Source organism: Lonchura striata, chromosome 15 (genome assembly GCF_046129695.1).
Source record: "Lonchura striata isolate bLonStr1 chromosome 15, bLonStr1.mat, whole genome shotgun sequence".
Classification (NCBI taxonomy): Eukaryota; Metazoa; Chordata; class Aves; order Passeriformes; family Estrildidae; genus Lonchura; species Lonchura striata.
In genome coordinates, this window is record NC_134617.1 from 13,951,527 (window position 1) to 13,970,034 (window position 18,508).

Here is an 18,508-nt window from a genome sequence, read left to right on the forward strand (position 1 = left end):
GCCTGGGTTGTGTACATAACTCCTGCTGACCTCTTCCTTCTCCACCGAGGCACTCCTCCGAGCCAGAGATCTGTCGGGCGTCACCAGGCTGCTTATTTGACGCACTATTTTTAAATAACTCACAAATATTTAAACAACATTTCTATCAGCATTACATGTTTAGAAGACATCCAGGAATGTCAAGAGCACCCGGGCTGGCTGGCCCACTTAGAGCACAGCCCTGCAGCAGTGCTGAGCTGTCGAGTGGCCTGCAGCTCACACCAGCTCCTGCACAGCCCCTGGCAGGCGGCGCGGAGCTTTCAGCACCCGGCGAGAGCGCTCTCGTGAGACAGGCTGGGAATGCAATGTGACTGTCTGAGACACCCAGCCTTGCTTGTGCCTTACTTGTGGTTGCATTTTGGGGGATAACAAAGAGCCCAAAGACACTGCTGAAGATATCAATATCCAATTTTTGTCCTTTAATCTCTTGGACGTCTCTCGTAGATCCTCTCCTGGAGGAGCTGGCAGAATCCATTCTGGCTAACAAAGCTTTGCTGGTTCTGAGAAAAACTGTGAGCCTCAGTTGGTCTGGAGACTAACTGAGCCAGTGTTCCTGTCACACAGCAGTTTGAAGATAAAAGCCAGTTGGATTTTAGTCCTACTTTAATGCACATTTAGGATACATGGCTGTATCTTCCATAACATCTCCACTATCAGGTGATGGATTTACACCAAAGGCATCCACTACCCAGGCAATACTGCAAACCAATTTGATAATCAATTTCTGCTTTGAAAAAGAAGCAAGGCCAGTAAAGCTTGGTTTTAAGACCTGAAAGCCTTTGTGTGGGTTATTTTACCACTGTTATATCTGGCTATAAGAGACTTTCAAAACTCAACAGAAGAGTATTTCACACATTCTGGATTTGAAGAAGATTGCTGCTAAGATGTTCAAAATAGAAATACTGACACTGAAGCACCCAAACCAATAAAACCTGCTCATAAAAGCACTTCACATCAAAAGACATTGATGTGCTTTAGCTCACTTCAGATTTCAGCAGCACTCAGTCCTTGCCTAAGACTGGAGCAAAGCTTGGTGCCACTCTACCTGTGATGGGAGGCTACATCCACTCTTACATGTGTCTAGGCACAACACAATCCCTTTATTGAGCCAAGTTTTCCTTGGATGGCTTGGCTGTGTAGATAATTAGAGGACATGGAGCTGACAGGTCACCACAGCATTGTCTTGAGAGAGGGCTGGCAAGGAGTATGAAGCACATTGCAAATCTTCACCGTCTTCTCAAAGCAGTGGTGGCTAAAGGTGGCTAAGTCAGACTGGTAGCAAACACACATGCATTTCCTTTGCATGCCAGGTATCCCCCACATTACCTGGGAGGAATGTCATAGGCTAGAGCAGAGTTAGGCTTGGAAGTAACAAGGTACATATTAGCTACATGGGTAAGGTGGCATGTCAAGTTTGCATTCTCTGGGTAAAAGGTTTTAGAAGGACCAAGAAAAAAAAGCACATTTTCCTGTCAATATTAGGATGCCAGCACATGTAAACACCTCTAACTTGTGCCCTGCAGAAAAGTAATTTCTCAATTTCTGTAAAACATCTTCATCTAATATTTTGCATACGACAAGGCTATCTCAGTAAGATCTGAATCTCTTTTGCAGAGAAGATGTGGGAAGAAGACACCATCCCAATGTCTGTCACTGGCAGAGAAGTGAAAAGATTCCAAACACCCTTCCCAACACATTGCCAATACATACGAAGTAGGAGCTCAGATCTCAGCCAGGCCAGAGGCTGGATGTGCCCTTTTCTGTAGGTGCAAACCCTCCAAAAATGAATGGGTAGGTGTGTGCTGCAGCTCATGTGTTGCTAAGTTTAGGGACATTTACCTTTGCCTACAAAGCATTGCCACATATTTCTGTGACAGGAGGCTTTGCCTTGTCTCCCCACATTTAAGAATAACTGCTGTTGTCAGGTTCCAGCTGGACACAGGAATGCTGTGCAGTTTCTGCTGTGGCATTCAGATAGTCCTTCCCTCTGATAATAGAGAGTGAGGGAGTGCCTGGGCTGACAGCACCTGATGGGTTGGTTTACATCAATATCACTTATTCAACTTCACTATAACTTTTTTCAGTTCTTCTAAAGGAAGCAGTATAGAAAAAAAAAATATATTCATACATGGTGTCTTTGCTTCTCTCCACAAATGCCCCACTTCATCTTTAAGAAATAAAAACAGCAAAAAGGAAAGAAAACGAAGAGGAAAGGACACTGCTGTGTTGCAACATCAAGTACGCGTAAGCAGTGACAGCACCCACATGAAATATTTTACCATTAATGGCTCCAATAGAAATCTTTCTGGATGATCTATGGAAGCTCTGCATCAGAAATAGTCTAAGCTTTGCTCAGTCCCATTTCAAAATCATGGTTCTCTGTTGAGAAGGGAGCTGCCCTCACACGTACCATCAAATTTAGAAATCCATTTAAGTCCTTTTGATGTTATTTGAATGATCACTTCTGAAAGGTTATAAAACAAAATGCAGCTAAGCCATATTTGTTTTTTCTGCAAGGTTTGGAAAATGTAAACACTTAAATCATCAACAAAGTGCATATCATTCATATTCACCATACCTTTTAAAAGCATACTTAGCATACCGCTGAGAAAGATTATTCCGCTGACAAAAATCAAGTGTCTGGATTAATTTAAAGGGGTGCATTTCACAATCCATCATTCCAGAATAAGAGAACAAGGAACTGCTCAGTTAAATTAAATTCTGAGTTACTCTGGAGCAAATTAAAGGAAATTAATCTCTGCACTGTGTCTAGTCCAGACGTGTAATTCAGGGCTGATGCCATTGAAAACCAAACAGTCTAGCTGGGTTTCATAAAGACTGAATAATTTTACAACTAATATTTGTTTGCACTCTTGCACAACATGAGGAGCAGCTGGATTTGTGGCTTGTAAGATGAGCTGGCAGTTTCAGGCCAATGCTCTTCAAGGACTTTTTGAAGGAGAACAGGTGTGGGAAAGCAGCCTGGGAATGATGGGGCAGAAGCAAAGAGGTCAGCAGAGAGAGAGGATGCTCACTGCTCCCACATGGCATGTTTGAACAGCAGGGCCATTCCCTGGACACTCTGGTGGCCACAGGGCTGGATCTGGTCCATGTGGGTCAGCTCAAGGGCTCTGTGTCACACCCTGCCCAGCCCCAGCTGCTTCAGCAGGGCCCTTCTGGGCTGGAAGGGGTTTGCTTTCTGAGAAAAGGATTTTATTTGATAACCCCAGAGCGCACATGCAGACACAGCCCAGCTCAGCAGAACAGATGATCTCCTGAGGAGACTCTAAAAACAGCAGAGTGAATGAAGAAACTTAAGAGAAGAGTGTCATAAGTGGTAACAATCAGTTTTAGCTTTTCATGTGTTACCCAAAGCCCACTTCTCTAAGTGTACTTTTAACTCTTATCCTTTTCTCCTTCCCCCCTCCCCAATCTTTAAATAACCATTTACTATCAATTGCCTCCTTAATTTTCAATTAAAATTTTCAGTTTCAGTTTCTTTACCTTTTCTTTCCCCCCTCCCCCCATCTTTAAATAACCATTTACTATCAACTGCCTCCTTAATTTTCACTTTAAATTTTCAGTTTCTTTTCTCCCTGGCTTTGTATAGATATATTTAATCTGAATTTTTCATAGCAGAAGAAAGAGTAGTTTGAAAAACAATGTTCCTATGGGATGAAAACCCCTTTATGACCCTTAAAAAATAAATCAGAATATTATCCTCATATACCTGACAGCATTCCAGGGAAAGCATGAGCATATTTAATTTACATTAATTGCCCTAACTAGGTAGTTTAAGCCGTGGTGGCTGTGGCCAGTGGAGGAGCCAGCTGAGCACTGAGAATCTGAAATGTTTAGTGACCTGAAAGGTTTAATGGCAGAGCAAGACAGGTCTCAAGGCACAGAGCTCCATTTTTCCATGTGGGGCAGACACTGGAGGGAGAGTGAAGCTGTGCCTTTGGGCTGGAGCTGCAAGGAAACCTGCAGGAGAGCCAGCAGTGCTGCTCAGGCTTCTCAGCCTGTAGCCTGAGGTGGTGTAACTCCCCAGAAATGCACAGCTGCAGGCTGGTGTGCTGGGCCAGCCTTGGCTCTGAGCTGGGCAGGCAGCTGGGAGTCAGCTCCAGAGCCTCAGAGCCACGCAGGGACAGCACAGGCTGGGATCCCACAGCTCCAGAGCCACGCAGGGACAGGACAGGCTGGCACCCCACAGCTCCAGAGCCTCGGAGCCACGCAGGGACAGCACAGGCTGGCACCCCACAGCTCCAGAGCCACGCAGGGACAGCACAGGCTGGCACCCCACAGCTCCAGAGCCTCAGAGCCACGCAGGGACAGCACAGGCTGGCACCCCACAGCTCCAGAGCCTCAGAGCCACGCAGGGACAGCACAGGCTGGCACCCCACAGCTCCAGAGCCTCAGAGCCACGCAGGGACAGCACAGGCTGGGACCCCACAGCTCCAGAGCCACGCAGGGACAGCACAGGCTGGGACCCCACAGCTCCAGAGCCTCAGAGCCACGCAGGGACAGCACAGGCTGGCACCCCACAGCTCCAGAGCCACGCAGGGACAGGACAGGCTGGCACCCCACAGCTCCAGAGCCTCAGAGCCACACAGGGACAGCACAGGCTGGCACCCCACAGCTCCAGAGCCACGCAGGGACAGCACAGGCTGGCACCCCACAGCTCCAGAGCCTCAGAGCCACGCAGGGACAGCACAGGCTGGCACCCCACAGCTCCAGAGCCACGCAGGGACAGCACAGGCTGGCACCCCACAGCTCCAGAGCCACGCAGGGACAGCCACGGGCTGGCACCCCACAGCTCCAGAGCCTCAGAGCCATGCAGGGACAGCACAGGCTGGGACCTCACACTGGTTCTGGCGCTGCCACCAGCAAACTGGCCACGTGGATTTCATCCCTGGCAGCACAGCTTGTTCCTCTCTTGTGCCCAGCATGATGTGGTTATCCCTAGTTTGCAAATCCACACACTAATCAGCTTGGGAGTTTAGATCTCCATAAATTCTGATTTCCAATGTGCTGTATTTCTCCATAGCAAAAGAGGCATTTTGGTGCCCCAGGTTCTACCTGCACACTCCAAAAAGGACCACAATACAGAGCTTTTCCTCTGAAGAGCCCTACTGAATGGGAGAGGGCAAGGCAACAAGTCAAGTTTGCATTCCCTGGTTAAAAGGCTTTAGAAGGACCAAGAAAAAAGCACATTTTCCTGTCAATATTATGATGCCAGCACACATAAACACCTCTAACTTCTGCCCTGCAGAAAAGTAATTTCTCACTCTGTAAAACATCTTGACCTACTATTTTGCATACTACAAGGCTATCTCAGTAAGATCTAAATCTCTTTTGCAGAGAAGACACCATCCCAATGTCTGTCACTGGCAGAGAAGGGAAAGGATTCCAAACACCCTTCCTAACACACTGCCACTACAAAATAGGAACCCAGATCTCAGCCAGGTCAGAGGCTGGATGTGCCCTTTTCCGTGGGTCTAAACCTACAGAAGGCAAAGTGAGAGAGGAGATATGCACAAGGTCATACAGCAGGGGAATGAATGGGCAAATCCAAATCCAAAAGCCCTTCCAGGACCTCACCCCTCAGGCCAGCCACACGCCGTCTCTTCTGAAATCAGGAAAAATGAGCATGGGAGAGAATTTCCATCATCTTAGTGTGATTAATCCTACTCTGCTGTAACCGCTGAAATACCAACCATTTGTTTTTATACATTTGGCAAAACACCTTTCCCTTTTATTGCCTCGGCCAAATCAGCCCAATTTTTCAGGCTGATTGGGCATTTGGCAGTAATGCACCATAATGGCTCTGCTGCTGCAGGATGGCCGAGCCCTGGCACAGGAGATTGATAGCACTGAGCCCCAGGTAAGGCTGCTCCATTTTCCTGCAGACTGATTAGTACTGTCTATTCCAGCGATTTAAGTGTTTTTTCAAAGAACACATTTCAAGAGCTGAAATGGATACACACTGTCAGCTCCTGGCAGTTTAAGTGCAAACAGCTGCCCTGAAAGCTCTGTGCAGCACCACAAAGAGATGAGCCTCTATGAAAGCTAGTCAATCAAAGAAGATAAATCTTTGTGTCAGTTCCAATTATTGAGATACTCCAGTTAACTCAGGGAATCATAGACATTAGACTGGCTTTAAATGCCCACGTGGTTGAGACTATACCATTGCTCCTGGGAGGCAATTTCACTGTCTGACAGATCAAGAGGCTTTTCTCAGCTAGTTAATTCCAATTAAGTTTTTCCTCTCAATTTCATCCTACTATCCATTATCCTCAGTCAGCTACCCTTCACAATTCCTCTCCTGCCATGCTGCTGGTGCCAAGACTTCTGGAAATAGTGACATTATTACAAGTACCTGGTGATGACACCCATGAGGCCTCCCAGTGCCCCCCAGGCCTCGGAGAAAAGATGGTTTCTGTCTTAAAGAGCTTTTTCGCAGCTTCTACAGCCTTTAAATAAAGCTCTACACTTTAATTTAGGTATGTCAGTAACCTCCCCTCCTTGTGCTTTGCCCCTTGCCCTCTGATAAACTTTGTTTCTCCTGGCTCCCCTGACTTCAGGTAGCAATCAAAGCATAAAGAAGATGTCTTTAGATGGTGTAACACTAGGAAAGAGCAGCTTCTTCAGAATTACCTCCTGATAATTTTCTAGAAGTCCACAAGCACTGGTGTCCTGGAAGGTGTCATGAGAATAGATAACAAAACACAAAAGATTACACTGCTGCCTCATGAACTTGATATAAAGCAAAATTACAGGGGATTCCAGTAAATAATTCCTTAACTTCCTCCTCTGAAAGGTAATGGGAATGGCTGCGCCCTTCAGATTAGATGGGATTCATCAGTGTCTCGTCTCTGATGTCAAAAGAGGCTGGTCACACAGCACAGCTCCCCTTCCCTCAACCACACTGCTGTCCCTCTCACACACTCAGGAAGACAAATGGAATTAAACAATCTGTAAACATATTCTTCCAGCTCAGGAAGGTCAAGGGGTTTGCAAGTTTATTTCAAGAAACAAGAGGAATTTAGCCCTTTATTGAACACAGCATCCAGCACCAAAGGATGGTGAGCTCCTCTGAGGAAGGAGGTCCCTAACCCCAGGGCAGGGCTGCCAGGGGGTAAAGTGTGTGCATGGCCAGGCCAGGGCTGGAGCTCCAGCCCAGATTTACACCAGTGTAAAGGAAAGCACTCCCCAGCCCACTATTTACATTATTCAGGCCAAGGAAAAAATGCAGTGGCAGCTGTGAACAGCCCTGATAGGAGGATCTTCATGCAGGGGTTTAGTTTGTTGTTGCAGCTGACTCTCTGCATCTCCTTTATCTTTTTTTTTTTTTTCCCTCCTTTCAGAGATGGTTGACCTTAAATGCAAAAGGATAACGTGGGTCAGGAGGAGTGTTTATTATGTATGAGTTATTTTCTTTCATGTTAGCAAAATCCTTTTGTAGAAGTTGGCAGAAGTCCCTGTTACAGCTAAATTTTGGACCCATGGGTGATCTGGAATTTAAGATTATTTATGTCTCAGTATAAAAAAAGCAGTGGAAAGGAAGCAAATTCAAAGAAAATAATCAGAGCACAGCTGAGGTCTGTAGCTTTACTTGTTTAAAGCATTCGAGTCTATCACTGCCCTCGTCTTCACTGTTTCAGTGGTTTGAGCATTTGTAGAAATTACACAGCACACTATTTCAGTGTTGTTGCACAAGGCAAGGAGCATGAAGCACTTTATAGATTCCCAGAATTGATTTGCACAGTAGAACTCCTGCGTGCAGGTGTGCTGACATTACCTGCAACTCCTGTTGCACTTTAACTTCTTGGCACTGCAGGCACAGAGGGCAACAGCAGGTGGGGAGCAGATCCTGCTGCTGCTGCTCCAGTCCCGTGTCCCCATCCCGTGGCTTGCACTGGGCTGGGTTTGCACGTGTTACCCACAGCCCACCTCTCTGAGTGTACTTTTACTCTGTTCCTGGGGTGACAGGCAGCCAGGCTCTGCAGTCCTCACCCACTCTGGTACGTGGTTCCCCAACAGATCACCCCTGGCTCCAGGGATCTGTTTGCACTGCAAAAAGGAACTGCTGAGTGTGAACCAGAGCTGAAGTTCAGCCCTGGTCTGCCAGTGGGGTCATTGCAGGGAAGATCATTCCTGAAGGGTGGGGCTGTAAAGAACATTTTTAGGAAAGGGTTATTTTTGTGTGCTTATTCCCAGAATGGTCCCAGGGTAAATCCATACTGGCTGTTTTTTCTAAATCTCATTTACTCTTAATCACCATTCACAGAAAACTGAGGAAAAAAGTTCTTAAAATATTCAGAGAGCAGCTTTGCTTCTTGACCATGCTATTTCACAGCCATCTTCCAGCAAAGGTAAAGAGAAAACCACAGCCGTTCCTCATAAACATGCACAGGAGAAAACTCAAAACCTTGTACCATCAGAGTCAGGGGCCAACCCCAATGACAGGATAAGCTCTGCCCACGCTTCTCCTTTGGCTGCTCATTTTTGCAGCAGACCTCTCTGCAGACAGACACCATTCCTTGATCCCATAGCCCACACCTCCTGTGCACAGGGCAAGGAAGAAAGCAGCACCCCACAGCCCCTCCAAAGTGTGCCCCAGTGTCCTGGCTTGTAAGATCAGCATGTATTCTATTGCCATCTGTTGGAGGTTGGGCAGCTTTCTTATCTCTCCCAAGAACAATTTCTCCCTCCGGGGAGATCTCTTTTGTTAATGGCCATTGAATGTCTCACTGCATGACTGGTAAAGTTCCATCAGCCCATGGTGAGATGCTCCACCCAGAGGGAGGAGCCAAGCATTCTTACCTGCATAAAATCAGCATTTTTTGAGACACTGGCAGCCACTTTGCTGGATTCCCAGAGGAGCAGCTTCTTCTCTGCTGAATTCGCAGAAGAAGACCAGCCCCATCTACTACCAGACCTCCAGAGAAAACTCCACCCTTCTACAGATCCCTGCTTCAGCAGCATTTCATCTGCCCCTGCAGGAGGAGCAGCCACCATTTAGCTGGACTACTACCAAAACCCTGACTGCTCAGGGTGTTAGGTTTCTGACTCCATCACTAGTTTCGTTAGTACTAATTACATTTTTAAAATTATTATTATTTTTATTTATTTTTTTTCCTAGTAAAGAACTGTTATTCCCATTCCCATATCTTTTCCTGAGAGCCTTTTTTAAAAATTGTGGTAATTTGGAGGGAGGGGGTTTACCTTTTGCATTTCACAGGAGGCTTTTGCCTTCCTTCACAGACCCCTGTCTTTTCAAACCAAGACACCCAGCAGCCAGGGGTAGCTGCTCCTACTCAGCCCGAGGTTGAGAAGACCTGTCTCAGCTTTGAAGAACACATTTGAATGCACAGCAGTTTTCACTTTGAGGCGTCCTCCCCCTCCAGCACAGCAGACATTAAATATGTGCATATTTAATGCTCTGCCAGCTCTGCAGCCATCGGGTTGGATCAGCAAGGAGAACTCGCCTGAGTAATTCAGGTGTCTGTGGAATGTCAGAGCCTGCAGGTACAGCTAGGGTGACATTTTCAGAAGTATCTACATTTCTTAGGCTCTTCAAGCTCCATTGAAACTTGCTTGAGGTGAATTTGAACGGAACACAGGCCCCCAGATCTCTTTTGTATTTTAGGTTAGCTTCTATTCTTAAATTCTGTAATAAACAGACACTGCTTGGAAAGTTGGGAGCAAGTAGGAGTTTGGATAGCATGGGCATAAATGAACAAAATTCCTTTGCACATTGAAAGTATATTTAATGTGGTGCTCAAGGTCACACAGCAAATCAATGGGCAAAACTGAAGCATAGCCCTGAGGGCATATTACTTGCAATCAGATGCAGGAGTAATCGAGTAATTGCACAGACTCAGAAGCAGCATTACATCAACTTAACATATGGCTGGAAAGGGGCTTGGGGAGCCTCAGTGATTTGCTGAAGTGGGGAGAGAGTCAAGAGCAGGGCTGGCATTAGATTTGAGCAGCTAATATCACACAGGTAACCTGGCACCAGGAAGTCTGCTGCTATTTATACTCCATAAAAATTCTGATTTTAGTGCCTTAGTTTCTGCTGCTGGAAATATAAGGAGTTCTCCACTTGAAGGACACATCTTGCTGACTGTGTTGGGAGACCCTGAGGTGAGAGACACCCAGTGACTTGGCTCTGGCACCTGGCAAGGCACTGCTGGGTAGGTGTGTCCCAGTGGGAACCTGCCCCTTGGCTGCTGAGCTTCCCCAGGAGCTGCTGGCCCAGCAGCATCCTCACCAGCCCCACCTGGCAACCACTTGCCTCTTATTTCAGCTGTCAAAATTCTATTTATGCTAGTGCAGTATTTCCTGTTTCCTAATTTGGATGGTTCCCTCAGTCATTTTTCCACTAAAATGCTTAAGCATTTTTTGAAAACATCTAAACAGGAAGAGGCCTGACCTCTCCTCCCTGAACATGGTGTGCTCCCTGCTCCTGGCAGCAGCAGATCACTCCTGTGCCAGCTGCTGTGGTGACTCCAGGACAGGCTGAGGGTGGATCCATACCTTGGGATGCACGTGGGCTCTGCCTGTGTGCGCTCATGGCTTGCCTTGAAAGGCTCAGCAGTCCTGGGATCCCAGGCAAAGCCCTTCCTATTCACACCCTGCTGACCCCCCAGTCCAGCTCACTGCCTGTGCAGAGGGATCCCAGGTTCTGCTCAGCTGCTCATCCCCCAAAAGGGAACAATGCCCACTGACTCCAGTGCTTTGATGTTGGGCCAGACACTTCAGGCAGACACTGGGCAGCTCCTCCCCTGTGCACTTTCCCTGGCACAGAATGGCTTGAGGGGCTTTCCCACCTGGGGCATCCATCATCACTGCTCCTCACCTGGGAAAATGCAGCCCCTGGGACAGAGCCATCCCCATCCCTGCTTCCAGCAAAGGCCCCAGGGAGGAATTTCTCTTTCCCTGAGCTGGACAAGCTCTACACCCCAGGATTTGGGTCTGTGCTTGCACTCCCTTGCATTGGGATGCTGGATGAAGTGGGTGCATCCAGCCCAGCCCAGCCCCACTGCAGGACCAGGGACACTTTCGGGGTGCTGGGATGGGGGTCTCAGGGCACTGCCCACTGCCAGGCTCCAGCTCCCCTCTTTGGGAAGGCAGTGCTGCCCTCAGCAGACATCACAGCCCGGGGGTTTAGACAGACAAACGCCCTGCTCATGACTGATGTTGAGTGGGGCAGCTCTGCAGCAGAGCCCAGAAGCAACGAGGAGGTAATTCCCTCACTGCTGGCAGCACAGAGTTCCCTGGCACTGCCACATCCCAGCTCTGGGGCACTGCACTCAGCCCTGGGTGAGTCTGTGCTGTATTGCCAACTAACAGGGGAGTGGGATAAATGGGAAAAAAACTGTTCTGCCTTCTGGAGGTGGAGAAGCTAATGCACTTCATTTCCAGGAGTATCCACATAGTCCCAGGGAAGGAGAGAAGCAGTGAAAAAGCCTCTGCCAACCCCTCTGGCTGTGGGACAGTGAGGGTACCACCCTGCAGCCCCACTGCCCTGGCTCTCCTTGCAAGGGTTTAGTGGCCAGGCTCCAGATCCAGCTCCTTGCTGGTGCAAATCAAAAGCTGACACACATGAGGGTGACAGGACAGAAAAAGAGTGAAAAAAACCCAACAAGTGAAGGGAAACTTGGGGCCCTGCATATGTTTGTACCCACAGATTGCTCCTGCAGAGCTCTTGGGCGGCTGCCTGCCAGCACACGCTTATCTTCACCCTCTTCCAGAAGCCCTCAGTGTCTGGAAATCACATTCAGTACATGCAGTGGGACATATTTAACATACTAGTGTGGGGCCTTGCAGCAGTTTGGTCATGCTGCAGAATTAATCTGAGATTGGTGATAACTGCAGAAAATTAGATTTATGTTAATTTTTTTAACATTGGAGGTTTTTCTCAAAACATTGCTGTTCCAGGTCCCAGCTCTATCCTCCATCAGTGAATCTGTAATGCCACAGGAAGGAGCACTCTGGGGTGTCTTTGGGGCTTGGGCAGGTGGTCTCACCTGGCACTGGCTGCTTGGAGCAGGAGCCAGGTTGTGGCCACGTATTCATGGAATTCTGTGAGGTTTTACCACTTCCCCAGAGCTGGAACTGGCCTCCAGCCCCCAGCACAGCAAACCCTTCTCCTCCCAGCTCTGCTCAAGCACCTTCTGCTGTGCTGGCTGCTGCAGGGCATGGGAGTGACAGAGTGCTCAGCGTGCTCAGCCCTCGTTCTCTAAGGAAAGAGCAGCACCTGGAGCATTCCGGGAGACTCCTGACACTAAGGCACAGTCACTAACGAGCTAAGCAAGATTTGTAGATATTCTGGGCTGGTGCCAAGGAAGGGGGGAAAGGCAATCCCAGACAAAGGAAAGCAATGCTGTGTTATTGTTCAGGAAGATTCATGTGGTGAGCATTAACAGCAGCCAGTGGCTTGCAGCAATAGCCCATCCATCCTGTCTGTGGCAGGGAGCACACACTGCTGGTGCCTGGGCAGCACAGGGGCTGACAGCCAGGGCACCAGCTGCTATTCACACTTCTCCAGGCTCAGGGGTACAGTGGCTCCCCTCTGACACAGGGAGCACAGCCCTGCCTCCCCTCCCTCACTGCACTGTGCCCACCCAGCCTCCCTGTGCACAAGGAGCAGCTCTCCAGGCTGGACCAGCATCAGTATCCCTGCTCAGGCTGGGCAGAGCCTGAGCTCAAGATCAGAGAGAGCACAAGGAAAGCATCCCACTGTACTTCCCTGGCTGTGTTGTTTGTTTAGCCTTAGACTGGGAAAGCTGTGCTTGATCTTGGTGGCAAATGAAAGCCACAGAGTGATGCCATCATTAATTCAACAGCTACACTTCACCCAAGAGCTGCCTGGGTGCAGTGGGGGGGTGGCCTCACCAGTCTGGGTCTGTACATAAACCACTTCAAACAGGAGGCTTGAATGCTGTCATTGCTTTAGTCACTCAGCAAATGCTTCACACTTTTATACAATCCTAGTCTTTTAATAATATACCAAGCTTTTACAGAGCTGTACCAAGTTCAGAAGATGACCTGCCTGTCCCATCACCAGCCTGCCCAAAGCTGACCACGTACATATTCTACCCCTGCTCAGCACAATGCTCAGTGGAAAAACACCCACAATTAATGCTCCCTGTGCTACGGAGCCAACTAAAGATTCAGCTTGGATGGGACAGGAAGTGCAGGGTCCAGCCTGGTTTCCTGTGTGCCTATAAATATCCACTGGGATGCTTTAGGCAGAGGTCAGCCCCAGGCAGCTGCAGGAGTGCTGGCCTCCTTTGCCTTGTGCTGGTGGAGTGACAAAACTTGTCCCCCTTAGAGCAAGAGCTTTGGGACACAGAGGGAGCTCCTGCTGCATCACCTGATGTTAATCAGTTTGACATTTGCTGCAGTGGGAGCAGGGCCACTGATACCTGCCAGGACAAGGGTCCCAGCAGGGTCACCTCCATGGGCTGGCACCATGTGAACCTCTCCTGTCACCTGTTGGTCTCTCAGACTTTACTGAGTGGCACATGAAAGGCAGAAATGTTTCCAAAATTGCTCTAGAAGACAAGAACAGACAAAAAAGATGCTATTTGTGTGCTTTGGTCCAGCAAAGGGACTTTAGGGAACAGTTTTGGCCTGCCTAGGGTTGGTTGGTTGTGGGTCCCCAGCACAAGTGGCACTCCCAATCCCTGCAAACCCAAGCACACTGTGACATCTAGTGGCAAGTTACCCAGAGCCCAGGGAAAGCTGTGTCTGACAGCCCTTTCCCACAGCTCCCTACAGCCAGCCCACACAGGTTTGCTTTGTCACACACTCTTGAGGTGTCTCTGTGCACCTAAACCTGTATTTCTGTGTGACAGGAGTGCTGCATGCATGTGTGAGGAGGTGTGAGAGTATGACAGCTCCTTGCTTGGACGAGGTGTGCAGGTGACAGGGACCATATCTGGTGTGCAGCTTGGGCCACATGTGACATGGCTTCCACCCTGTGTCCCCCAGCAGTGACCAGTGCTGGTGTTTGACCAGCTCAGGGGGCATTGCCAACATTTCCCACAAGCCAGGGGCACACAGATCACAGAGGTGGAGCAGCAGACAGGGTACCCTGTACCCTCCTGCCCATTCACTTCCACCTCCTCCCCATCCTTTGGCAAGGTTTATTTAATATTTCATCCTTTTTTGCCGACGCAGTTCGATTTCCTGCACCACCATCAGTGACATATTCCATATTAGCTGAATAATGATACAGAAATTAAATCAATAGGTTTTTCCTAACAAGTAGAAAGACCCCATCATGCACGTCTGGGCAGCATGAGTCAGGGATGTCATCTGATTACTGGGCTGCTTTGTAAAAGAAGGGACAAACAGATACCAAATATGGGGAGTAAAACTGAGGAAAAAGGTCACATTTCAAGAACAGCCTCATTCCTGTGTGAGGGCTCAGAACTAGGCAGGAAAGTGGGAAACATCTGTGTGATGAGCACCAGCCTCTTCACACAAGCCCCCACCACAGACCTGCCCCCCACAAACTCCCTGCTGCTGCAGGATGATGGAAACAACAGCAAAGTCTGCAGTGTCGGAGCTCTGGGAAGCTGAAACCAGGGTGGGCAGCACCAATCCTGCTTCAGGTGCTTCAGGTCTCTGAGCAGGCTGAGATGTACGAGTGGTGGCCAGGCTCCAGTGCCAGAGGATGTCAGGCACCAAAGGAAAACCTCCTGAGCCTCCAGCAGGGCCTCTCCTTTGTATCTGCCTTTCATAAAGCTTTGTTTAATGCACAAAATGGATTCTATATGATTTATTCACCAGAGAAGCCAAGTTCCCTTCCCACACAAGCATTCCTTCCAAAAGCTCCAGGTCCTGCCTTTTCCCAGGAGCACTGAGGGAAGCAGGATGAGGTGGAGGAGGGATGGGAACCACAGGCAGTGTGTGTGCTCAGCAGCCCCCTGCTGCACAAGGCTTGCTGGACCAGTTTTTGGCAGGTGTCAGATTTTTTGGAGAGCCAGATTTTTGGCAGGTGTCAGATAACGTTAACCCTGGAAATGTGAACCCTGGAAACGGTGAACTTCAGAAGCCGAAACAGCAAATTTATACCAAAAAGAACAGCAAAAAAACCAAAAACATTCCCAGAAACCCCTCCCCATTTCTTAACAGCGCTCTGATCACAGGGCTGGTGCTGGGATGGGGGGACCTTGCTGCCAGCCAGAAGTGCTGACCCCAGCAGCTCCCTCAGCCCTGCACAGCCCTGGGGACAGTGGGACCTTGGCCCTGCTGCCCTCCTCAGCCTGGGCTCCATGCCTGGTGCCCTGGCAGCAGTGTCCCAGGGGATGAGCCCACAGAGGATGGTGGCTTCTGCCTGCCCAGCACCCTGTGGCACAGCAGTCGTGGCTAAGGGAGGGCTCTTCCCAATGTCACAGCAATCATGGCTAAGGGAGGGCTCTTCCCAATGTCACAGCAATCATGGCTAAGGGAGGGCTCTTCCCTGTGGCAGGGCCCTTCCTGACCTCCAGCCAGCACCCCTCTGGTCACTTCCCACAGTGTCCCTGCAGCAGCACCTCAGGGCAGAATGCTCTTATGGTGAATAGCTGCCAACACAACCCATTCCTCCTCATGACTTATGTCAACAACTTACTCATTTCCAAAACACGAGTCATTTTCTACCTTAAAAAGTACACCTCTGCTACTGCCTGGGAGACCTGTGTGAACCAGCAGATGGATGCTCAGCCCTGGCCTGAAATGCAGCAAACTAATTGTGTTTCTCCCCACTTCTCGTGCTCGGCACATTGCCAGGGTGACGCAGAGCAATGAGAAATAAATTGACTCGAAACTTGGCCAGAGAGCATCAGCAAACAGAGGGCTGAAAACTCAGCTTGATTTATTTTATAGAGAGGCAAAGGACAAGAAATTCAGTACTATTCCCAGCTGTGGTCCTGGCAAACTCTCTTGCAAGATCCGTGTGAGAGCAGAGCTGCTGGTGAGGCTGGGCAGCCTCCCCAGGGTCTGTCTGACATGGGAGTGCTGCTGGGAAGGGACCTGACACTAATTCCCTTTCTGAAAACATTCACTGCAACCCTTGCCTCTCCTGCCCAGAGAACACAAAGTGTTTTACATGAAGCAATAAAGTAAAGGCCACGTTCTGACACGCAGATGCTTAATACCCTCCTACAGAGCTGTCGGAGTTGCTGTAGGATTTTTTTGGCATTACAAAGCAAGCCCTTGGCAAAAGCAGGAGCTGGGGCTGGCCCAGTTGATGGCCAGAGAAATGCCAGGACTGCCCCAGCATGGGGCACCGGTTCTTGCTGTCGGGGAGCTCCAGCCCTGGCAGAGGGACCTGGGCACAGCAGGAATGGGGCAAGAGAGGCACCGAGGGTTGAGCCAGCTGAGACAGAAACCACCCTGGGGGGCACGGGAAGGACATGGGGGCACAGCTGAGCATGGAGGCCTGGAGCAGCAGCACTGTCCCTCTCCAGCCCCTGCTCGTGCTGGGTGACAGCCACACACTGCTGCAGGCTCAGGCACCCACCAAAGGTCCCCTCTCACCTGCTTTCCTCCCAGAAAACAGATCAGTTTTGCTATTGCTTTTCTGGAAAAATGCATTACTGCTCAGGGTGACCTCCTCTGATGCTGGTCCCTATGGGAAAGCCACTCCCTGCCCTGGCCCTGCTCACACCACAGGGATGAGACTCCATGGGAGCACTGAAGGTCCTGGTGCTCCCCGGGGAGCAGAGGGCTGGAGCCAGTCGGGTGGCAGTGGGATGAGTGTCTGCCCCCCTCGAGAGGACAAACCTTTGCCAGGTAGGGACCTTCTGCCATGCTGCCAGGGACAGCTGTGCTGTGCCACTGGAGCCCACTGTGGGACTTGCAGAGGCTAAGTGCTAGATCTCAAAATTCCTAGAAACGAATTTTTTTTCTTTTAAATTCTAAGCAAAATACCTAATGGAATACCTTTCTGTTTTCTGGGAAATGACCCAAATAGAAGCAGCACATCCTAGGAGGGAACAGCCAGACCCACACCTTTGCTGCTCCCTCCTGAGTCCGTGCCTTGTTTTCTGGCTAAATTGCATTGTAGTTTGATTGCTGGTTTAAAAACCTTGAAGAAAGAGTAACCCAGGAAAGAAAACAGACCTCCTCCTACCTTCCATGGGGAGAGGCAACTGCAGCGGGTCACTGTCCTGTGCAGAAGTTACTCCTGTGTCCCTGCAAGCGAGCGAGTCCTGCCTGGGGCAGCTGAACTCCAGCCCCATCTGCTCGGCTTTAAGCAGGACAGCTGAGATCCCACCCAGGACGGGGTGGAGAATCCTCCCTGGGAAAGAGCAGCTCGGTCACGGCTCCTCGCAGCCGCTGCGCGCATCCCGCCGGGCTCTGACACGGAGCCGCTTCCCCGCTCCCGCTCGCAATTCCGCCTCTCCGCTGCCATCGCCCGCCAGCACCTGCCGTGAGCCGGCCCAGGAACGGGCTGGGCCGTGCCAGGGGTGTGCGTGGCACGGCTCCACCGCGGAATGCTGGCGGGATAGGCACGGATAACAGCGTCTGACTCTGCGGCAGGATGGAGGGAAGGGAGCGCACAGAGGTACTCGAAGCGCTGCGGTGGCATCAGTGAGAAATCCTCGAGGAGCTGGAGCGGGGCCCAGCGCAGCGAGCTCGGTGCAGAGCACACCGTGGGTGCTGCCCGCAGACACACCCTGACACGGCTCCAGCTCTGCCGGAGGCCATGGGAAAAACCTGGTAAATCCAGCGCACCAGGACTCCTTTAGGCTGGAACGCTTTGGCACAGCACAGGTTATTTTCTTTAAAACAAAGCCTCCGTGGAGCTCATTCTGTCTGGAGCAGAGCGGTTTGAACGTCCCTGGCAGCCCCTGGGTGAGGTGGCCTGTTACATTCTGCTCAGGCCATGTTTTCCCATTCCCCGGGACCCCTGTGACTCTAGAGGATCGGTCATCCTGGTCTCCTCCTTCACGCCCAACAGGGCTGGTGGAGAGCCAAGAAGCCCTCCCTGTCCAGAGCCCAGATAAACCCCTGACCCTTCCTGTTCATCCTCTTTCCCCCCCGCTCTTTCCCCTGGACATCACAGAATAAAGAGCTGGAAAACCACATCGGGGTGAGAGCCTCTATTGAATCTTTGCCCATCTCCTGATGTTCCTCCTCTCAAGGCCCTGTATCTCTGGGCTAGGCTGATCATTTAGGGGCTGAGGGAGGGGGAAACGTCAGTGGCAGGGCCCCACACACTGGGCAGGGTGTGTGGAAGGCATCGCCCACCTGCATGGCAGCTCACCCGAGTGCTCTGAGCCTGGAGCTCCCTTGGCTGTGGGCAGGCAGAGGGTGCTACTGCTGAGCTTGGGCTTTAAGGTGTTTATTGCCCATCACAGGCTTTTATTCATTATTATTTTATGAACTTCCTCTTTGTGACTGAGCTGCCCAGCACCAGGAGCTCCCACAGCCCAGCCCTGAATCCTGCTGTCACAGCTCACAC

The 18,508-nt window shown here is 50.1% G+C and overlaps 1 protein-coding gene across 1 annotated transcript in view; it reads right to left on the reverse strand.

Annotated features, from left to right (window-relative positions):
- The window catches only part of LOC110469665 (rho GTPase-activating protein 7), a 47,907-nt gene extending 30,633 nt beyond the window's left edge, over positions 1–17,274 (reverse strand). Inside the window, exon 1 of the mRNA XM_031506002.2 lies at positions 17,174–17,274. Coding sequence (XP_031361862.2) covers positions 17,174–17,180 — 7 coding nt within the window. The 5' untranslated portion in view covers positions 17,181–17,274. The remainder of the gene's footprint in view (positions 1–17,173) is intronic.
- Positions 17,275–18,508: the final 1,234 nt, after the last annotated feature.